This window comes from Dasypus novemcinctus, chromosome 1, assembly GCF_030445035.2.
Source record: "Dasypus novemcinctus isolate mDasNov1 chromosome 1, mDasNov1.1.hap2, whole genome shotgun sequence".
In the NCBI taxonomy this organism is placed as follows: domain Eukaryota; kingdom Metazoa; phylum Chordata; class Mammalia; order Cingulata; family Dasypodidae; genus Dasypus; species Dasypus novemcinctus.
The window spans coordinates 137,873,930-137,898,618 of record NC_080673.1 but is presented as its reverse complement, the minus strand read 5'-3'; the positions used below and the strand labels follow the sequence as shown (position 1 = coordinate 137,898,618).

The 24,689-nt window shown below is 35.8% G+C and overlaps 1 protein-coding gene across 1 annotated transcript in view; it reads right to left on the bottom strand.

Moving 5' to 3' along the window:
• LOC101441071 (transmembrane serine protease 11D) overlaps positions 1 to 24,689 on the bottom strand; it is a 61,242-nt gene that overhangs the window by 21,706 nt on the left and 14,847 nt on the right. The window contains exons 2-5 of the mRNA XM_071212704.1: positions 18,937 to 19,058; positions 16,416 to 16,534; positions 6,124 to 6,191; positions 2,294 to 2,451 (exon numbers count right to left, since the gene is read on the bottom strand). Coding sequence (XP_071068805.1) covers positions 2,294 to 2,451; positions 6,124 to 6,191; positions 16,416 to 16,534; positions 18,937 to 19,058 — 467 coding nt within the window. The remainder of the gene's footprint in view (positions 1 to 2,293; positions 2,452 to 6,123; positions 6,192 to 16,415; positions 16,535 to 18,936; positions 19,059 to 24,689) is intronic.

The following is a 24,689-nucleotide window of genomic DNA, read 5'->3' as shown; positions in this document are numbered from 1 at the left end:
TTAGTTTAAGCCTCAGTGAAGCCAAATCATCATTTTGGAGGCAGGAAATGTAAAGAGCTTCTCCCTCTTCATTCTTTGAACAAGGAAAGCATGAGTCTGAATCCTGCCTCTCCCCCAGATGCTGACTATAGGACTCTGGGCAATAACTTTTCTAAGTGAAAACAACAAAAGTGCCCATAGAATATGATTGTTGTGAGATTAAATGAAAAAGAAATGCATAAAATATACTTTAAACCATGCCTTAAAAATAGTAAGTCATCATTAAATAACTGTTTTGATGACAATGATGAGGGGGATGATGAGAACGCATACCAAGTCATTCCAGCAAGCCATCCTTTATTGTCCTGTAGAAGTTTATTACAGACTTTTGCCCCTTCTCATGCCCGCCCCCTCTCTGGCAAAATACGGAAGTCCTACCCAGGCTTAAAGTATCCTTCTTTATGAAATTATTACTTAGGGATCCTGAGCACTCTGGTCCCTTCCTTTCCTGGATTTCTACAGCAGTCACTGTCTGTGCTCTAATAGTCACTTGGGAAGTGCTTTTGGAAGAATTCCTTAGATTCCTTAAATGGGAGCAGGGGTAATATTCAATTATTTAACAAACTGTATGGCTCGGATATCAACAAATCAGAAAGAATGCTGACAGGCCAGGCCTTGGAGCTGGAGCAGTGTCCTGGAGGTTCTTGCCTGGTCAAGCATTAACCCTTTATTGCAGGGTTCTGCTGGAGAAGCCGGGGAGTCCAGGGTAGATGTTGGCAGGCTTAAGGGAATGAAGGAGACTCTGTGAGTCTGGAGAAATGGCTCTTTCCCAATCAATAGGGAAGCATTTCAACATTTAAAAACTTAGTACAGCTAACAGGTATCTACTCCTTTGTAGAAGTCACCCAAACCCTTTATTATGAGGAAGTCATGGTTTACTAAGCTAGCAGTACATGGCAAAGTTGGAGAGGTGTCCTTGAATTCTACGCAGGTATTCAGTAATTCCTACCTTTTAGCCATGAAACAAGTATTCACTGAGTATCTGCTATGTAATATGGAATATGAACTAGGTGGCAGAAGGACAGTAGGATGAACAAAGCAGATATTGGTCCTTGCCTTATAGAGTAGGGTGAAGACAAATAAGACAACAATTGCAGAAATAATTTTAAAATTTCAATTGTGATAATTGTTATGAAGGGAAATGAAGGCGTCTATGTCACAGATTAATAATTGAGTAATGGGAGTTAGACAAGGCTTCCCAGAGAAAGCAACAGTTCAGTTAAGAATTGAATGATGAGGGGAGATGATCAGGGAGAATGCTAAGAAATTGAAACAATGTTTGCAAAGGTCCTGAGGCAGGAAGGAGCTGGCAGAAAGAGAAAAAGAAAGTGTGTCTAGATTATGGTGAATGAGGAAATGAATGGTACCATAGCTGGAGGGGTAATTATTTACCAGATCATGCAGCAGTTTAGAAGAATGGCTATGCCATTTATTGTCCAAATGAAGGTAATTTTCCATTGAAAGGAAGCAATATTAATAATGGTTTTTGACAAATGGAATAGACTGGAACTATATCAGGAAGTATGCTATACTAATTACAGGTTACACTTTTTTTTTTTTTTGACTTTACAGGAAGCCATGGGAGATTTTTTAAGTATGTATTTGAATTTTAAAAAGACTTCCTTGACTAATTTGTGGACAATAGATTGGAAGGGATCAAAACAAGGATATAAGGAGAGTAGTAAGGAGGCTATTGCAGTAAAATGAGAGCTGATGTTGCCTTGGTAGTAATAGGAGTGGAAAATATGGGAATAGATTCAAGACAGGCAGAGGGATAGGGGATTTTTAGAGAGGAGTTAGGAATATGGATAAAATTTTTCTAATTTCCTTCTTTAGTCTACAAGTTTTATTTAGCACCTTCCAGTTACATAATAGGCCCTGTTGTAGATGAAGTAGGTTATTAATTAAATTGTTCTTTGACCTTGAGCAGCATTTAATCTTTCTATAGTATTTCCACAAATTATCAGCAGTCATGTGTATCTGACAATAACATCCCTCATAAGGAGTGTTGGGAGGGATAATTAATAAAGAATTTTTAGCAAATAAAATTTACTATATGAATGCTAAATGATTCTTCAAATCTCAGAATGTTTTATTATTAGATGCATTATATATAGCTTTCTAATGTATTGTTTTCATAAAGCTTAATTCCAAGTAAAGAAAAGCCAGTCTGTAATGAAATTAAAATGCAAATTAGAACAGGTAAAGTTAAGGAATATATTGAAATAAAATAGTATATAAAAATGGTACTTGCATGTTATCTCAGGTGAAGGGTTTATTTCCAAATTTCCAAAATTATTCAGCATTTGGCGTGAAACAGATTCAATTCTACTTTTCATAGATGCTCCATTGCTACTTCTGGTGAATCTAAATTTCATGATAACATCTGCAATCACATCACTACCATCTGGTCTGTAAACAATGAGATATTTTTAAAGAAGGATAATTATGATAATTTTCTACCATTCTATTTATATACTCCTCTTGATTAAACCTTATCATAGTGCTATCTTACAAATTTGGTTTCAATGCAGAGTACACTGTATCTACCATACAGCCTAGCTGGCTTTGAAGTCAGAATGCTAGAGTTGGAATATCAGCTCTGCTGTTTTTGTATGACTTTGGGTGAGTTATTTTAGTTTCTTAATCTTCTGTGTCTAAGTTCCTTCATGTATAAAATGCATTTTTAATGAAGATTCTATTAATTAATATATGCAAAACTCTTGGGAAGTATATCCAGCATATAGTCAATGTACTTAACGATTATTATTAGACTTCACAAATATTTTATAACTCTTAAATATGTAAAGAGATGAGGTTTCAAATTTATGTGACATAGGCACTAAATTTAATTTTCTGGTATCTCGACCTAATCATCTGGTTTCAAAAGCAAATTTTAACTTTTATAATCATATATCAAGATTCTATCTCTCATTTCAATTAACCATATCATTCTTCACAATGAGCCTTGAAAATTTGATTAAAGGCTATAGTTATCTAAAAACTTGATAATTATCTACTTCCTTCCACGTAAATTACCATGTAAACCATTTATTGCATCTGAAATTGGCTGTTCTCTATTTCTGGATCATATTTAGACAAAAATGTGCAGTAGGCAAATTTGTTTTTGATGCTCTTATATTCCTATTTGTGGAGTTCTGGAGACTTTTTTTCACTCTAAACCTCTTTTTTGCATCTCAATTGCCAGTTTTGGCATAATATTCATTCTAGGTACTAACTTAATATTTATTCAGCAAGTATAAGTGCCTTCTTATGCTAGGCACTCTTCTACGTTTCAGAAGTTAGCCATGCATAAGATTAGTAGTTGCTATTCTCATGCCATCCTCTACCTGGAGAAGCATACCCTGAACAAATAATTACAGCTTCCATTTTTTGGCAACACGGAAGCCCATATAACTCCAAGAACCTTTCCATATAAAACAATCAGAAATGCAAAGCATAGTTCACATGAATGTAAGGGAAATCACCAAAGACCCAAAATAAAGAAAAATATTAATATTATGATATTATGATAATAAGCACTAGAATAAATAATATTGAATAGTAACATTTACCGTGAGATTTGAGAGAAGGTCTCAGGGTAGTGTAAAATAAGGAGTTAGAATTGAGGTTTTGTAATAAGTATGATTCCCAAAGAACTAAACCCTTAGTTGAAGAGTAGATTAGAAATATCTGTTCACGATATTGTAAAAGAAAAAAAAAACAGCAAAGTTTATCTTTTCAGAGGTCCAGCTTTGATGGAAAAAATAAGTAGGCCTTGAGAATTCATAATTATTGGTCTGTGTGCATGTATGTTTTCAATTTACATTAGTATTGTCTGCATGGTCCCAGAACTATCAAGCTAAAAAATGATCCAAAGCAAGGAAAATTAACCAAAAAAAAAAAAGGTCCAGGTGCTGCTGGTCTCTCTAGGGTGCTTGACAGAAGCAAATGCTGTGGAGGCATGCATGTTAAATCCAGATTGCACAATAAAATAAGATTAAAGATAATCACTCAATCCCAAGAGTAAACAATGTATTAAGAGCTAGAGTCAGCAGAGTGGTAACAGTATCCTCAAAAGTTTTCTGTAATAGAATTAATAGATGTATAATTAGATAAGTATATTTACAGTGATTAATGACATAAAAGAAGAAATCATAAATATGAGAAAAGTATAGGACATTATCAGAAAAGACCAGGCAGATTTTCAAAAGAAAGAAATAGAGCATGCAGACAGGAAAACATAATCATTGAAATTAAAACTCAGTGGAAGAGTTACACAGAGTATTAAACAAAGTTGAAGAGAAATTATGGCATTGGAAGACAGAAATGAAGAAATTATACAAAATAAAACACAGGTAAAGAAATGAAAAATATCAGAGAAGTTAAGAGACATGAAAAGCCAAAATATATACTTAAATCAATGATAAGAAAGAGCATAGAGGAAAATAAAAGAACAGCAATATTATTAAAGATAAGAATTATTGAGAATTGATGAAGATATGAAACCTCAGATCACAATGAGCCCACAATAAATATGTACAAGAAAATCCACACATAAATATATCACAATAAAAGTTGGAACACATTTACTTTTTTTCATTATATTTATCACACCTAACACATAATATGTTTGTTTCTTCTGACTTCCCTCAGTGGAACAAATTCCCTGAGAATAGGTATTAAGTTTTGTTCTCTGTGGAATGCATTGTACCTAGAACTTCACCTACTGTCTTCCATGCAACAAACATTTACCAGTGTTAGATGAATAAATAGAAGCTAGTGGAAGGAGAAGAGGATGGAATCAGGGTGGGGTATAATGGAGACTTTAAATTAATTTGTAAGTTATTGTTTCTTGAAAAAAAGATCTGAAATATGGCAAAATGTTGATCTCACAAATCTGGATGTTTGATATAAGGCATGTGTTGATCATTTTTGTGCTTTCTATATGCTTACAATGCTTCATAATAAAATTATTGTTAAGTATGATGTGAATGACAAAATTGAGTACAGAACCAGAGTGCTCAGCCTTGTCTGAGGTGGTAGTAGCAGTGACAAGTCATTTCATCTGAGACCTGGAAAATGAGTAGGAAATGGTCAGATGAAGGGGAAAGGAAAAAATGCATTTGTGTGCATGTGTGAGTGTACATGCACATGTGTATGTATGAATCTTTTAGGGGGAAATAGCTCTATATTCATGTGTAGAGCTGAAAGGAGACTAGTTCAGAAATACAGCTGTGAGACAAATGAAGCTATTGGTGGCAAAGATGCCACTGAAAAGAGAGATATGAACTGAATAGGAGGCTAACAGTACGGCTGGGTGTTCAATAAAATTTGAGGAATGCACACAGAAGGAATAAGAGCTAGCAAAAGAAATTGAGGAGTGGCTATAGTGTTTAAAGAGATTGCATCATGAATGGTATCCACTAGATTTATACAATAGGATGGCCCTATTACTGTACCTTCACCTTAATCCCTTCCCCCCCTTCCCCTTTCTCCCACTAAGAATTGAAGTAATGTGTTATTTACATTAGTAGGTAAATAGATCACATGCAGCATTTTTTTTTTTTAAAGATTTATTTATTTATTTAATTCCGCCCCCTCCCCTGGTTGTCTGTTCTTGGTGTCTATTTGCTGCGTCTTGTTTCTTTGTCCGCTTCTGTTGTCGTCAGCGGCACGGGAAGTGTGGGTGTCGCCATTCCTGGGCAGGCTGCTCTTTCTTTTCACGCTGGGCGGCTTTCCTCACGGGCGCACTCCTTGCGCGTGGGGCTCCCCTACGCGGGGGACACCCTTGCGTGGCACGGCACTCCTTGCGCGCATCAGCACTGCGCATGGCCAGCTCCACACGGGTCAAGGAGGCCCGGGGTTTGAACCGCAGACCTCCCATATGGTAGATGGACGCCCTAACCACTGGGCCAAAGTCCGTTTCCCAACATGCAGCATTTTTGAAGTTGCCAAATATACTATTTTCATAATATTGTACCAAGTGTGTGAACTTCTCATTCATTTTTGAAGCTGTAAGCAAAAGCCAAATGTGTCCATTTTCATCTATGCTTTTATATTTTTTGACATAATTTCACTCACCTCAGTTTGGCAACATGAGCTCTGATGAACTGATTTCTTAAATTTGATTCTTTGAATGTTTTGGTAACCTGTAGAAAGAAAGGAAAAAACTTCTTTGTTATTAGAGTTCTTCCTCCCCTTCCTCCTTCCTCCCAGCCTTGCAACATGAGACTTTGGGTTAAATGAGGACTAGAGGTCTGGGCTTTCAGTTCTGCTCAGTTCCATCACAGTGACACATGGGATTAGATCTGGGTAGTTATGTAAACTCTTCAGGCAGTGTCCAATCTTCTATTACACAAAGATAATAATGCACAGAATATGTCCTCATTAAAAGTCATCCTGAGCACATCAGATGCTGTACTCACTGAAAGCCCCTGTTACGTAACTTGGTGGCTGTTCTTAAGAAGTGGGTGCAGAGGCCACACCAACACTAGGAAAAGCCACTGATGCAACTCACATTGTGTGGTCCACCAACAATTGTTTTTTTGAATGGGTGAAACCATATTAAAATGACTCACAATAAGGAGTTTGAAGAGAAGAGGAAAGGATGCAAATGTCAGTCTTTTCCTTGTTATTTATAATTTATTTATAAGCATCAGAGATTATTTTAGCATTGGTTGATAATTTGTTGACCTAACCTTAGCTATCTTCCTGAATTATTACTCAGTCCCAGCAAGGATGGTCCTCTTGAAGTATAAAGTTCAATGTTACAGTAAGCTATAAGTGACTCTGTGACTGGAAGAGCTCCCCATTTTTTTTTTTTAAAGGAGGTACTAGAGATTGAACCCAGGACTTGTACATGTGAAGCAGGCACTCAACCACTGAGCTATGCCTGTTCCCCTGAAGCCAGTTCTTGAGACTGAAATGTATGCCAATCTCTATCACACCACATTGTATCTTACTTTTTCATTATCCATTCATACAGATGATATCAGATCTAGCATTTGTTTGACAAAAGGATAGTTTTCTTTTTTTCAGAGAGGCCTTGAACATTTTTGAGAATAATGATACTATTGATATTATCAAGTTAATTAATGTTCTTTTTTAGAATTCAGAAATGCCAGTAGATATGAAGAATAGAACACAAGTCATCCCAGCTGTTATGATCATTAGGTGAGCTACATTGCTGATATGTAGGTAGAAGGATGAGTTTAACTATGAATAGTAATATGGTATTGTACAGGAGGTATTTTAATGAAAAGATTTAACTTCAATTTTACTTGACTTTAACAGAATTAAAAGAAACTAATGAAGTAGAAGTTAATAGAATTGCTAAAATTCAGATAAATATTTTTCATAATTATATTTAATTTTTGATTTGATATTGTACCAGCGACATTAAGAAAAAAGTTGATTAATTTATGGATATGCAAGTCCAATAATAAAAGAAGAGATTATTGTAAGAGTCTGTATTTCACAGAGTGAGGGAAAATGTTGTTGAAGCTTTCATTAGAAATTATCAAATGCTTGGTAGAAAATCAGTGAGCAGATGCTTGAAGTATGTATCAATGAAATAGTAGAAAGGGCACTAGATGGAGAATACAGAGATAAGTTAATTTGCTATGATAACTTGAATGAATCTGAAACCTGTCTTCCTTTCAGTTTCTCTATCTGTAAAAAGAGAAAAGTTAATGGTATATTAAGATAATTTATTTGTATGTAGCCTGATAATGCAACACAAATAAATTGTCTTTACATTCAATATTTTTGGCCTTTCCCCCTTCTTTCAAAATTATTAACTCATTAAAAAGTGACTTTAGTTTCATATAATTTGATTTTGTAACATGGGACTGTTGACCATTTTATTACCTTGGATAAAAATCAAGTAAACAATGAAAAAAAAAAAGAGAACCATTTAATATTACTCTCCAGATGGAGAGTGACAAAAATATCTTTCTATTCTAGGATATATCTAGAATTCTCATATCTCACTAATATTCATAATTATAATGACTTGAAAGGAGTTATGGATTATTTAGGTAAATTCTAATAAAATGAACATTGTTAAGTCTGTTAGTGGAACGGGTCATATAAATATTAATTACAGAATGTAATTGTCTCTCATTTTGCATATCTAGAGGGGAAAGAGTTTATTAATTGCTCATGAGTGTATCAGATATTTCACCTTATTTTTTCAGTGCTTTCTTATTAATAATAGTTTCTTTTTTTAAAGATTTATTTATTTATTCCCCCACCCCCAGTCGTCTGTTCTCTGTGTCTATTTGCTGCATTGTCTTCTTTGTCCGCTTCTGTTGTTGTCAGTGGCATGGGAATCTGTGTTTCTTTTTGTTGCGTCATCTTGCTGTGTCAGCTCTCCGTGTGTGCAGCACCATTCCTGGGCAGACTGCACTTTATTTCGCTCTGAGCAGCTCTCCTTACGGGAGGCATTCCTTGTGTGTGGGGCTCCCCTACGCGGGGGACACCCCTGTGTGGCATGGCACTCTTTGCGAGCATCAGCACTGTGCATGGGCCAGCTCCACACAGGTCAAGGAGGCCCGGGGTTTGAACGGCGGACCTCCCATGTGGTAGACGGACGCCCTAACCACTGGGCCAAGTCCGCCGCCTAATAGTAGTTTGGCTTACATTTTTCAATAGCTGAATAGTAGAAGTAATTTTCTTTGTGATTGCAATCATGCTCCAGTTATAATTTTCTTTTCTGCTTAGTCTAATCAGAAGATGTGGAAGCCTCAGTTTTCAAGAAACAGATAAATAATGTATGTGGTATTATGATATATCCATCACATAAAATGTTTACAAAGTTAGGCGTTAACATTTAGTTACTTAATTAAATTAATTTATTAATATTTTCATTATTAACAATGTGACTGGATAGAATTTATAATTTCTGAAACACTTTGTGATAGTATGAATCAAGGGTCTCATTCCAAGTTTAATGTTAGCACTTGGTGTTAAGGGTTGAAAAGTTTTCACAAAATTATGTGGCTACAAATTCATGAAGTGTGTCATTGGCATAACTTAATAAATCATGACACTATGCTGTCAGTTTCATTCATCATGCAAAGGTTTTGTTGTAATTCAGCAATTGGCTTTCCATCCTCCATGATGTTAACTGGTTGACTTTTTTTCATTCATAGTTTTATAAGCCAAATGAAAGGTGTTTCATTTTAAAAACTTTCTACTTTTTAAGAAATGTGTTCATTTCTTAAAACCCTTTACCTCTAATATTTATGTGTGTATGCCTGAATTCTTTTATAGATAATATACTTTACATTTGCATTTCATTTTCAGTAAAACAAATCCAATCACCTAATGATGCACACATTTCTAAACATATATTTTCAAAGTTTTCTTTGAAAAGTGATTAATTTCTCACATTTTACATTGCAGAAACAGGTTTTTTTTTTTTTTGCATGTGTATACATATTAAATGCCTTCTAAGAAGCATATCAATAATTGTCATTGCTTTACCTGGTAACATGGCTTTATTTCAGAGTTATAGAGGAGACATTTCTGACATTATCCTTTGGTTCACTTACTTGTTAATTACTGTGCATACATGTTAAGGTTATGTTAATGATGAGAGAGATTGTTGGTGTGGGACGAGTGAGGTGGGGAGGTGAGGGATATACAGGAACCTCATATTTTTTAGTGTAACATTTTTTTTGTGATATATGTATCTTCAAAAAAATACAATTTACAAAAATGACGTGGTGGGGGTGGGGAGTGGGATATATGGTAACCTCTTATGTTTTTTGTTTTTTTATGTTTTTTAATGTAATATTTCTTGTGATCTATTAACTTTCAAAAATAAAAAAAAAAGGTGATTAAAGAAACCAAAACCAAAAACCAAACAAAAAAAACTGTAGGTCTTCTTTCTCTTCTTTGTTTATTGGTAGTGGTTGTGTGTGTGTGTGTGTATGATTCTTTTTACTCCACTTATTGATTTGTGGAAGCTGATTTTACTTTTAGAACTAGATAAAATAATCTTTAAATCCAACTGTAAACTGCACATCATTGAAATATACTGAGAACAGGTAAAGGGATGGTGAAGTCCTAATCAGTTCCACTATGCTATATCACTCTCTGTTTCCTAAGTTACACATAGTAGATGACCATCTGTCATAAAAACCAAAGATGCCAATGACAATTCATTTGTTAAAGAGTAACAAAGCTAAGTTTCTTTCTTTCATCCTGCTTTCAGATTTGCAATTTGAAAACAATTTTTCTAGTTGCACATGGAATATCAGTTTTAGTTGCAAATGGACAGATTGGTTATGATATTATTTCAGTATTCCAGGCTAGAGGTAATGGTTTGGATGGACATGGTGACAGTGGATACAGAAATAAATGAATGGAGTTAAGGGAAATAGAGGGGAAACGGACTTTGGCCCAGTGGTTAGGGCGTCCGTCTACCACATGGGAGGTCCGCGGTTCAAGCCCCGGGCCTCCTTGACCCGTGTGGAGCTGGCCCATGCGCAGTGCTGATGCGCGCAAGGAGTGCCGTGCTACACAGAGGTGTCCCCCACGTAGGGGAGCCCCACGCGCAAGGAGTGCACCCATAAGGAGAGCCGCCCAGCGCGAAGGAGGGAGCAGCCTGCCGAGGAATGGCGCCGCCCACACTTCCCGTGCCGCTGACGACAACAGAAGCGGACAAAGACACAAGACGCAGCAAAAAGACACAGAAAACAGACAACCGGGGGAGGGGAGGGGAATTAAATAAATAAAAGTAAGTAAATCTTAAAAAAAAAAAAAAAAGGGAAATAGAGGAGATAAAATGTACAAGGATTGGTGATGGATTGGATATTTGGAATGATTGAGAGCAGTATGTTAAGGATGAATTATAGGACTCTGGTTTGGATAGCTGAATAAAAGGTTTTGTCAATGGGGACAGGGAGCATTAGAAGAAGGCTAAGATTGTGGATAGAGAACATGAATTTGATTTAAGGATATAATATATTTGAGATGTTTTAGAAATAGCCAAGCAGAGATGTCAAGCTGGTAGTTCAAATGAACAGGTCTTGAAGTGTAGAAAAAAAACCGAGGCTGGAGATATAGTGAATCATTTGTACATACATAATGTATGAACTAATGCGCTTGGATGTGATCATCTAGAGATAGACTATTTTCTAGACTATAGTGTAAGGGAGGGTGTAGGTCAAAGCCTTGGAGAATTTCAACCCTTTCAACCATTAATGGCCAGACAGAGTAGGGTAAGTCCATAAAAGACAGAGGAGTGGTCAGATAGTCAGGGTAAGAAAAACAAGTTGGCATGGATGTCTCCTACAATAATCACAAAATCGTATACTTTTTGAGTTAAAATGTACTGTAAAAATCATTTAGTTCAATGATTTGATTTTTCTGATGACTATAATAAGGGTCAGAGAAGAGAAGTGAATTGCTTAATATAATAGATTCTTGTTGTAACACCCAATCTTCTTAGGCCTATTCTATTGCCCATTAAATACCATAACATTTTTGGGATGACAAGAATAATGATGTTGAGATATGGTATAGCTCTGGGACGCGGAGTCAGGAAACTGGTTTGAATTCTGGTTCTACCACTTCCTAATTGAATGGCCTTTGACATGTTTCTTAGTCTCACCACCTTTACTTACTGGACTAGAAAATGAACAATTAATTCGTTTGGATGTTGTGAGATGAAGATTAGATATGTGCAAGTGTCTTGTAAACTATATAACACACTATAATAGAGTATTAGTCACATAGTGTTTTAAATCTTCAAAGTACTTTAACAGAAAGATACATTTGTAAGATTAACTGGGGAAATCATACATCAGAAGAATTTCAAGGGAAGTCTTGCAATGCCCAATATTTAAATATATTGTAAAGCTACAGCACTGTACATAGCCTGGTACTGGTGCTGGCAGAGAAATCAGTGCGAGAGCAGAGTACAGGAAAAAATATGAAGGAATTGAGCAGGTAAAGGTGGCATAGCAAATAAAGTCAATAGCACTATTTAACACACTTATTGGGATCACAACCTTGCTATTTTTGTGGGAAAAGCTGGATCACTACTGTACCACAAAATATATTCCAGATACAATAAAGATGAAAAAAATTTAAATTCTGAAATAATTAAAAGTACAAAAATAAAATATAAATGAACATTTTAAAGAATCTTTGGGGTGGGGAGAGTCATTCGAAACCTGGCATAAACGTGAGAAATCATAAAAAAGGATTGAAATTTTTGACTACATAAAAAATTAAATCCTCTACTTGGCATTTTAAAGACTCACATTATAAGCAAGGTTGATATTAAAAACATATATTGGAGAAATATGTACAACATGAATGACAAACAAATGTTAATTTCTAATAATCATATTTTTTCAAATTCATATAAAATGTCAAATGTTCCAGTAGGAAAATCTGCAAGATCATGACCTGGCAATTAACAAATGAAATTATAAAAATGACTTATAAGTATATGGAGAGAAATTAAACCTCATTAATAATCAAAGAAATGCAAACCAAAATGATAAGAGGATATCACTTCTCACCTATTGGATTAGCAACATTAAAAAGATTTACAACACCTAGCTTGGTGAATGTGATGGAGAAACAAGCATATATTTTTATATACTGGTGGTGGACATGTAAACTGAGGCACTTTGGAGAAGAATCTAGAAATTAAGCAAATATTTAAAATATGTAGACATCCATACTGACATAAATAAATGGTTGAATAAATAAAAACATGGGGAGAATATACAAATAGGACTTTAAAATGAGTTATGCAGAGACTCTACCCTCAAGGAGGTGGAGCTTAACTCTCCACCCCTTAAGTGTGAGCTATGCTTGTGACTTCCTTCCAAAAAGAAGAGGAAGGGAGGATCATTTTACAGTGTAAAAACCAAACAAATGCTACCTTAACTAGATGATCAAGGGATCCTGGAACAGGAAAAAGGATATTAGATAAAAATTAAGAAAATCTGAATAAAGTGAGGAATTTAGTTCAGAACAATGTATCAGTTAACTAATTGTAACCAATGTACCAGAGCAATGTAAGATGTTAACTATAAGGGAAACTGGGTGCAGGGTATATGAGAACTCTACCTTTGCAACTTGTTGGTAAATCTAAAATAACCCTAGAATAAAATTTTATTAAAAATAAAGAAAAAAATAAAAGCCTATCTCTAGACAGAAATAAAAAATTCAAAGACCTTATAATCTGGTCATTTCACTTCTGGGAATATATCCCAAGAAGATAATCACTCAAGTGGGCAAAGATGCATGAAGAAGGGTAGTCATCAGAATGTTAACTATAGGGAAGCGGACTTGGCCCAGTGGTTAGGGCGTCCGTCTACCACATGGGAGGTCCGCGGTTCAAACCCCAGGCCTCCTTGACCCGTGTGGAGCTGGCCCATGCTCAGTGCTGATGCGTGCAAGGAGTGCCGTGCCACACAGGGGTGTCCCCCGCGTAGGGGAGCCCCATGCGCAAGGAGTGCGCCCCGTAAGGGAGAGCCTCCCAGAGCGAAAGAAAGTGCAGCCTGCCCAGGAATGGTGCCTCACACACGGAGAACTGACACAACGAGATGACGCAACAAAAAGAAACACAGATCCCCATGCTGCTGACAACAACAGAAGCGGGCAAAGAAGACGACTCAGCAAATAGACTCAGAGAACAAACAACCAGGGCGGGTGGGGAAGGGGAGAGAAATAAATAAAAAATCTTAAAAAAAAAAAAAAGAATGTTAACTATAATAGTAAAAAAACTGGAAACAATTTAAACGTCTATCAATAGAAGATTAGTTAAATAAAATGCTGTACATCTATATACTGTAATATTGTTTAAAGTGGCATTTAAACATTCATTAAATAAGTCTAAAACAAATTTTTGAGGAAAAAGCAGGTAATAAAATATATATAGCATGGTTCCATTGATAGCAAATTGGTTGTGTGTGTGTTTATACATGTATGGTATATATAGTTCATATAGAAAGGTACTTGGAAGATAGCTCATCAAAATGTTAATAGCAGATATATCAGAGTATTGAGATTTTGTATATATTTTTTTCTTTACATTTTCTTGAATGGCCTGAATGTTCTATATGTTTATGTATTATCTTTATAATAAGAGACAATAATAAAACCATTTTCATTTTGAAAAAAATTGTTTATACATAATGATTAACTTTATAGAACATTTTCAAGAATAATTTGAGAATAACCAGGTAGCATACATAATTTTTTTGTCATTTGGGATTGTGTTCTAAAGGCTTATTGAATACCTTCCAAAAGGGCTGGTAGTATTTTTTAAAAGAAATTATGTAGTTCATGTCCTCTCACATTGCTGAATATATGCTGTACTTTATTGTAAACTCTTCTCCAAATTAGCCTTTTGCAATTTTATATATGCTCAATTAAGGATGAGCTGACTTAACATATCTGATCTATTCTAGCAGGAATTGAGTGAACTCATTAGGGCTGAGGACATTTTTGGCATCTTGCCATAATAACAAATAGCTCGGTTCTATTTCCCCACAGTGAAGTTGGAAACTTCTCAATACACACCCTTTCACTTTCCTTTCCTTTATTAACCTGGATGCATTACAAGACATCTTTGTGTGGATGTGAGAACTTCATTACGAACAACTGAGTCTTCAGACTGGCCTCCTAAGGATGTGTACCTCTAGTAGCTTCTTCAAGAAAGTTAGGAATATCATTTGGTTTAAACTGCAACCAATGGGATTCCAAGGTACAAATGAAATACTAAATATTCCTGTGCATTTCTAAGAACAGGTTGAAAGCAGAAAGTACTGATTAGGGTAAAGAGGCTTACTTTGGTGAGCCTAAGCTGGAAGTTGTTATCTGCATTTCCACATTTTCTGACTATTCCCTAGTTTAAGCTCTTAACTGTTACACTTTTTTTCTGGACCACTGTAATGAGCTTCCAACTAGCTCTTCTTTCTAACCTAATTTATATACTTCTGAACATTAAGTTGTCTGAGTTGGGTTCTATTATGTCACCTCTAGGCTTAAGACTTTTTGCCTGTTAAAAACTAGAGTCCAAACTTGTTAGCTAAGCACCTTCCCACCTCTAAGCCTTGGTTTATGTTTTGGCTATTTTGTTTCCTCTTCATCCTCAAGCCAAAATGAAAAGTTACCTTTTAAAAGAAAATTTCTCTCATCTCCATGACTGGATATAATCTACTTCCCCTCTACACCCCATCACCACAAATTCATCTGTGTTACTCTCAAGTCACGTACCTCCTATATATTTTGTATCATAAGTATTTGTAGGATTGTTTAATCTTGCATGTTAGACTAAACTCCATGAAAGCAGGATCCATTTCCACTCATTTCTGTATGTCCCTAGTATTTGGCAGAGTTAATGCTTTATAAATGTTTATTAAAGGAAAAGGATGCTCCCAGTTCTCATATATTAAGTTTATGTTTCCCTACGTTAACCCTGCATCTGCCACCCACCTTAGCTTTTCTTCCCAAATCATTCTGATTCAGCTTTCCTCCTGATCTGATTAAGCATTTAAATGATATACCTAATTTCTCTTGCTCTAATTCCATGCTCGCCAAGCAGTCTTCTAATAACTTGGCTTTCAGTGAAGCTGGCCTCTAGGGAAATTCGTGTTAGACAAGCTGATAGTTCTGCCCCTTAACAGTGATAGTTCTCATAACAGATAAACTGTCATTCTCAAAATCTGGTCCCTGGACCAGTAGCATCAGCATTGCCTGGGAACGTGTTAGAAACATAAATTCTTGGACCCATCTAGACTTACTGAATCAGAAATTTCTGCAATCTGTGTTTTAACAAGCCTTCCAAGTGATTCTGTTACATGGTAAAGTCTGAGAACCACTGAATTCATTTATATTCTTAAGACAACTTTGAAAAAAATGTAGGATGAGGGAGAAACCCTGAGTCAAGTCTTCTTTGGACTAAAGTGTGGGACTGTCCAAACAATGCATTAATGTTTAGGCTAACGTGCTATCACATCTAACCCATTGTGCGTGTAGTTGGATGAGAACAGAGGAAAGAAGGCAAAAGGAAAAGGCTTCAAAGGCAATCTCAAGGGTAGTAATAATAGATGTTTAACTTGAACAGACAATACTTCCAGTCTTTGAAATCATAATCAAATGAATATTTACTCATGGCCCCTCTAATACTTTTTGACTCATGACTTAAGAAAATGATATAAAAATCAGTATCTTAGTAGATTTACCTTTAAAAAACTCAGCACAGAGAAATACATCTTTCCTCACTCAAGAGAGGATATTATGCAGAGTATGTAGAAATAGAAAATACATAGCAAAATATTAGTTTTAATATATTCATTTTACAATGGAGTAAAGGGCAAGGATAAATATTAACTTACCACAGATTCAATTCTTTCACTTAAACTCCTATATTCCTGTGTAGCTGGTGAATTCAGTTGATTACTATAGTTAACATTTAGGATTTGAAAGCTGCTATGGTAAAAGTAAGATTTTTGGTCTATAAAAGAAAAAAAGGCAGGATCAGTCTCACTCTATGAAATAGTCGAACATTTATATTATTTAGGATTGGGAGGCTATATTACATTATTTTAAAAACTTGCTTTCCTTAGTAGAATGAAAACTCTATACTTAATATAAATGCAATTATAAGATCATTATTTTTCTTTGACTTTTAAAAAGTTGGCAAAGCTGGAACTGTTAAAGATGTTTTAAAATCAGAGCAGCATCATTATTTGAGACACTGAAAATATTCAGAAGTACTATAATTTTCATTCTTACTATCTTTTAGGGAGATTTGAGATTTGTGGTTGGAGATGTATTCATTTAAGAAACAGAAATGAATTTCTATTATATGCTATTATTCTAATGTCATTAAGGAAGAACCCAAAGTAATGCTGAGTAGTTTAAAAATTATTTCAAATAATATTCTTTATAGAGGAATTATTGATTTGTCATTACTCTTTTTTGGACTAAGCTAGAAAAGAAATATTCTGACAAAATGTATAACCTGGTTGTCTACTGTGAATTATTTCTATCAGAAGGAGTCTTCCAAAGGACATATACAGCTTTGTGAAGGAAACGGAATTCCTAAAACATTGGCACATATCTCAAACATTATGAACAAGAAGAATCTGTCTCAGAAAAATTCATATGTGGTTTTGATCATTCACAAGCATATGGATAAGTCTTTTGTGGGCCACAGTTGGTCACTGGGATACAATTTGAAGAGCACTTACCTAAACTCCTACTCTTTTTGTGTTTGTGTGGTAATACAGTGTCAGTAGGAGTGACAGTCCACTAATTTAATCTGAAACATGATGCTTTATTTCCCCACTTTCTATAAATCAGTTTTGGTAGGGAAATGCATAAAAAAACAGTTTTAGCTATAATTTTAAAATTTGATGGAATACTTGGTTGAAATGATTAGTTCTAGTTTCTGATTTTTCTAATGTTGGTAATGCCATTGCACAATTGGGAGTTTTTCAGTCTTTGCATAGTAAAGCATTTTGGCCCATTTAAAAATAGTTTTCCAGTATATCTTTAAAATTAAAATTCCTTTTTGGCCTATTTTACTTACTCTTTAATGTTTATAATAAGGAAAAGTTGGGAACAGCCTAAAGGTACAATAGGACATAATAATGTTACACTTTTCCTCTCCACAAACACACACACACATGCATACAATTTAAATGATTTAACAGAAATACATCTGAAATAAAAATACCTTGACTGTATTTTTCAGTGAAAAAAAAAAACAGATTATAGATGTATGGTATTATCTAGTAAAATGTCATGTTAAAGCACCTGAAAAATATTTACCAAGACATTAATGCGGACTGTTCATGCATGAGCAGTGTCTACTTGATATTATTTTTTGTCTCTTTCCTATGATAAAAATTAAACAAAATAAGAAAAACAACTAATAAAAGAATAGGAACTTTCAAAATTTTTTTTTCACCTTACATCTTTGCATTTCAATTGCAAAGGCATCTTCTGTTATCACACCTGTTCTCCTTACAAAACTGTGTTTTCAGGAGAAGAGCATGAATTAAAAGATATTTTAGGTATTGGAATTTAAGGTACTTAGTAATATTCCACTTTTACAATTTCATCAGGTTATTAAATGCAAAAGGAAATCATTGTATTAATAAAAAACAAAATGGACAAGTTCTAGAATCAGAAAAGTTTCCGGAGTTTACATTTTCTTCCACTAGAATAATCCTTGCCTAGGTAATAATGTTTTGAATACTAGAAAGGTCAGAGAAGAGAAGAGAAAAAAAATATGCATTGAGGGAAAATACAGACATGAACATATATTCAGAGAAGAATAATAAGATATATAATTATGTTACATTAAGAAGGGATAGGGAAGCAGATTTGGCCCAATAGATAGAGCGTCCGCCTACCACATGGCAGGTCCGCAGTTCAAATCCTGGGTCTCCTTGACCCGTGTGGAGCTGGCCCACGTGCGGTGCTGATGTGTGCAAGGAGTGCCCTGCCACGCAGGGGTGTCCCCTGTGTAGGGAAGCCCCACGCGCAAGGAGTGTGCCCCGTAAGGAGAGCCGCCTGGCATGAGAGAAAGTACAGCCTGCCCAGGAATGGTGCCACACACACACAGAGCTGACACAACAATATGATGCTACAAAAAGAAACACAGATTCCAGGTGCCGCTGATAAGGATAGAAGCGGTCACAGAAGAACACACAACGAGTGGACACAGAGAGCAGACAACACGGGGGGTGGGGGGGTGAGGGAAGGGGAGAGAAATAAAAAGAAATCTTTAAAAAAAAAGAAGGGATAAAAGTGGCATGAAAGAAAGGAAAGTGCTAAACTTTTAATCTGAAAGTATATTTCAAATAATTAGTTGTCTAGTAAAAAGAGTAATAATCTAATACTTACCAAAAGCTAAAAAGTAGACAAGTAGAGCTATGGTCACTGCCAGGATCACTACCACTGCGATGACGATGAAACATATTACATATGGATTTAAGAATCTTGAAGTTGACGGCACCCGAGCCGGCCTTAGAGCAAGGGGGAAAAAAAATCAAAGGTCATTCATTTCATTCAGAGAAGCTTCTTCAGTCTCTTAGCTTGCACGTGGCTTCATTTATAGTAAACGGTGCTGGAAGTGAAACCTGAACTGAGCTAGACTCTTCTCCTTAATGGCTTTCCTTTCAAAATTTTTTTTCAGCTCAAAACTCTTGACATTTTGGTAGTTTGGTGGTAGAATGAGGCAATGTGACCTATAGTTAGCAATTGATTTCCATTCTACTGCCAATTGGCAACGTTCTCAAGAATAAATAATAGTTCTCTGTTTTACTACAAGTTTTTTCAAGACATCCATTGGGCACTTCTTTAGTAATCTTCTTCTCGTGGGCACCACCACCAGAGATGCACAGAAAAGAGATTATTTTCTTCTGTGGAGGGAAGGAAGAGGGGAAAAAAGGGGGTGGGGGTGGGGAGAGTCAGAACAGTAGTAGCCTTCACTGTGATGTTCTCGATATTAATAAACGGGAATATGGGCAGAGACAGAGAGTCTGGAATCCTTTAGACTAGCAAGCACCTGAAATGAATTAGAACATCACCAAATAGCAGTTTTCGATTTATATGCTTTATCATTCCCCCCCCCCCCCCCATGAATTCAGAGCCTATGTGTGAGCCTATGGATTTATACTTACATGGTATCTGGTATTGCATTAGGCATACAGCCCAGGAATAATCTTAGTTACTGTTTCTCTCCCCACCTGCCCCCTACACACATAGTCACACAGACTCATGTACTGGGGTGCTCAATGGCAGAGTTGGGTATGAATTCCCATTCTGACCCTTGTTTGCTTAGAGGTCACATTGTAATGTATCTGAGACTTTGTTTCTTCACCTGAAAAATGGGAATAATAACAAATATCTGCCTCACAGGACTGTTTTGAAGATCGAATGAGGTATTCTAGGTATGGTAGGGCATTATGAACGGGTACAGTTCTAGTTAAATAGGTTAGTCACTAGTCTATGAGCCCCTCGGGGCTAAAGCCAGTATCCATGCTTGGATTTCTGACACTGGGAAGTGCCCAACACATGTAGGTGTTTCGTAAGTATTTATAAAATTAATAAATATTTGTTGCATGTGTTAAATCCTGAGTATGTTGCAGATTTCAAAGCCTTAAGAGCTGAAAAGCAGTTAAACTTAGGCAGATAATAATCTTGACTTTCATTTTCTCTTTGTTTTGCCAACTTTCTAGTGTAACTGTGAAAGGAGTATTCTGAGGGTCAGTGGTTTCCAAACTTTAATTTTCCACAGCAGAGTTGCCCAGTGTTGTTTGACCCTACCCAATTTACATACCTATAAAAGGGCACTTGCTGGTGATTTGCAGTGTACCACCTTGTACAATTACATGCTGTGGCTCTGGGAACAGTAAAATTTTAGGTTATTGGAGACAATAAAAACTTTCACTTTTTTGGGGGGGATATAAATATTACAACTTACAAAACACAACCCTGCTCAAACAATTCCATGTAGCAAAAGAAAGAGCATGTATTTAAATATATGAAAGTAAGAAGGATATATAATCTCAGAACAAAAAAATAGTTGAAAAGTGCACTTAAAATTTATAACATCTTTACTTCTTTGTCCTTATTCATTTTGCTATACTAGTGAAATGTGAGTTACTGACTGGTCCAGAGACATTGTTTGGGAAACACTGCTGTAATAATTTTCAAGTTGGAGAAAATTGGCACTTTGACATTTGCTAATTTTTTGAGCCTCAGTTTACTCATTTGTTAAGTGGGGATAATGGCAACAACCTCATGGGGTTCTTATACCATTTACATGCAGTCACAAGGGAACATTGTTTGGCATTTGTGAGTTCAGTAGTATTAGAGTCTGGTGAGCAGTGAAAGAGCCAAAAAGAGACAAAGACAGAGACATGAGATGGAGACAGACATGAGATGAAGACAAGAGTAAACCACAAAGCCTAAATAAGTCTCTGTTTAATAGTCACTCTTTCCTCAATAACCAAGGGTTGATGGTATTTATAGAGATTACTTCTGTGTCAAGATTTATGAGTGTGGAGTGGGAAATTCTCACAAACAAGGATTAAGATGGAGGTCAAAAAATCTCAAAAAACAAAATGAAAAGACTGGAGTCAGCATATACTTTAACTTGGATGTGCCTCCTGTGCAATGACTTTAGAGCCAACTTTGCAGTTCACCAGAAACATCTTACACTCAATGACTGAAAAGCACCATTAGACATATGACTCAATGAACGAAGGGCGTGGAGACCCAAATTACCTTAATCTTACAAGCCACAACTAATTACATAAGAATGGATTGTTCCACCTTGTAGAAACAGGCACAGAAATATCTGCTCTCTTGTTAGCAGTGCAAATTGTAGTCAAATCTCGTATGTTGTTGATTATAAGCTTTGCCAACATGAACTAAATAGCACACAATATTTACCTGGCAAACTATGAGAAAAATATATGTTAATGCTGTCTGAAATGTGACTCAAAATGCAATGGAAATCTGTGGAAGAAAGTACTTTGCTTTTAAGTAGGATCCTTGATTAGTACGATTTGCATTTAAACAGCAAAACAAATATTCAGTTGTGACACATTTAACCAGCTTCCTTCTCTCTTCTTTTTCTCTGACTTGGAAAAAATCACATAAACGTTGGAAAACTTAGTTTTGTATATTTTTATTACATGAGCCTTTGTGTCAGGCATTGTACATATATCATTGTCTGTTCTCACAATATGTAAAGTTTGAAGATAGGGAACTGAGTCTCAAAGAGTAAATAGCTCATGATTACTCATGGAGCAACAGAGCATTTTTTCTGAATCAAAGCACATTTCCTCTCATATACCCTTCCTCCCTGGGTAAATTGTCTCCCAGGACAGGGATTGGGAAAGTTTAGGAACTTCAGTTTAATCTGACTTTAGCTGGAGAAAGCAAAAAGAATCAACATCTGTTGAATGCTTATTAAGTGTTTAGAAATTTGCCTTATGCGTAGTAAGTGGGAAAAAAAGGTATACTTTCATTTGAAAATATACCTTACATTAATATGCCTGATTTATGTAGGAATACTAATTAATCTCTGTCATTGACATATAGGTACACCCAACACTCATCTATGGATTAATTAAGTTATGTGACAATATACTTCCATTATCTGCAAGAAAGGAGGAAACCTGTGACAGGATGAATACAAATTCAGGTACAAAGAGCATGTATGTACTGAAGTTATAAGTAATTTCCTTCCAGCTAAATAAGATTTCAGGTATGATTGTAACAAAGGTTTGGCTCACAGTCCTCTTCTCCTGTTATATATTGTTTCTTGATGATCCCATCCTAGGCCATGGTTTTAGCCAGCACAGAAAGTAATATTTCCTAAGATTGCTCTTCAGGCCATATCTTTGTCTTTGAGCTTTGCACCGTTATTTCCAGTTATTGTTAGATATCCCCTGGATACTATATAAACTACCTTAACTACTTTTTCCCAGTCTGCACTCTGCCCCCATTATTTCTAAAATTAGTGACATCCCATGTTAGATACTCAGGCCTTAATTGGAGCTACTCCTCTTTGAAACTTCCCACATTCAATAGATCACTAAATAATGCTTATCATAGCTTCTAACTTTTCTCTTTTCCCTCAATTTCTTTCTTAATTCTGTTTGTTATTACTTTACGTGCAACACCTCTTAACATGAATCCCTCCATTAGTTGATCAATTGATTCAAGAGACATTTGTGAGTGCCTGCAATGTTCCAGGATATAAGCAAGGTGCTGGGAATATAGTAGTGAACAAAAATAGACAAACACACCTGGCCCAATGGTGTGGGAAGGACAGAAAATAAATAAGTAAAATCCTGGAAAAAAACAGGGAGGTTGGCAAAAGAGTATTTATGGGGAGATGAAAATTTAGATAGGGTGTCCAAAGAAGGCCTTGCCGAAAAGGTGGCATTTGAATAAAGACCAGAAAGGGGTGATGAGTCAGCCATGCAGACACCAGGCAAAGAATGAGCTAAACTGAGGGAATGGTAGTGGGAGACCCTAGCCAGGAGCCTACCTGGTAAAAATAAGGAACACCAAGTGGGCCCTTCTCAATTTGAGCAAAGAAGTGATATATCAGATCTAATCCAGGTGAGAGAGGTTGATGGCTTAGACAGGGTAGTTGCAGTGAAGTAGTGAGAAGTGGTCAGAATTAGATATATTTTTAATTTAGAGCCTAGAGGATTGCTGATTCACACGTGAGGTATGAGAAAAAGAGGAGTGAAAGTGAAATCCAAGATTTTTGCTTCCTTCCAATCAACCCTTAGAATTCCTGCCAGAGATTTTTAAAATGTAACTCTTAGCATGTTATATCTTCTCTTCCTCTACCTCATTTGAAATTTGTCTACAGCTTTTCAAAACTCTCAGGATGACATCCATACCTTCTGCGTGACATATAAGGCCCATCACTATCACCTCTATACCTTCATCTCCTGCCACATCTTCACCTGCCCACTTAACTCCAGCCAAACCAAATGCTACAATCATTTTTATATGTGACGTTTTCTTGCCTGGAAAACTTCTTCATACCTTTGCTGCCTGTTTAGTTCCAATTTTATCCTTAAGATAATTCATTTCCTCCAGGTAATTCCTTTCTTCTCTCCTAGCTTCCCATCATCTGGTCCCAAAATGCTCAGTGAATTCCTCTATCATACTCCTTATCCCTTCAAGAGGTAATCAATGGATTTCTTGCCTGCTTCTACCTCTGGGCTGTTAGCTCATGAGAAGTGAAGATGCATTTTCTCTCTCAGTGTATGCCCTGGTCCTAGCAAGATACTGACCGCAGAGTCCATATTAGACATTGTTTATGGACAAATTGATGAATGACTCTGTGAAGAGGAATTTAAAAATAAATTCACTGTAGTTTGGAAGGACTTTATATAGAATTGTATATAGTGTATTCTTGATAGAATAAATGCTGTCATTTACTGAGTACTTTCCATGAACCTGGAACTGTGCTCATCATTTCATTTAATCCTCGTAACAACCTTAGTTTACAGATGAGGAAGTAGAAGTTTAAAGATTAAGTTGCTCAGCTAGTAATGACAGAACTAGAATGTAAATTCAGATCTGTCAAGCTAAACTATAAAGGCCCACATTAGATGGGAGGAGATGTTCAACTTATTACAATATTGTTACTATTGATTTCTATCATGGAATGTAATTAGTGATGCTAAAAATGAAAAGTTAAAAAATACTTTTATGGATCTTATATAGAATATACAAACACACATACACATATATAGTACATAAATATATATGTGCATGTATGTATATATGTTACATTACATATTGTACTTATGAAGAATATGAGGAATGGTTTCAAAATAAAGGGAATCCTTCTATTTTAGCAAGAGTCAGTTTCATTAACTCTAGAAGGTTACTGCTAGGCAGGCAGTAGAGACTTTCCATTTCAATGGTTTATCTTTTGTTAAGTGAAGGAATATTGTGTTCTAACAAAATCTCCTTTGGATCCCCAATAATTAAAATGGATGAAAATGAAGTAGCTGTACTGTTTGAAATTGGGGTGGGAGAAAAGGACTCCTTCCCCCTATTTCCAGAAAATCAATGCTGTAGCTCTACTTTTTTATGTTGAGGGGTCTTGA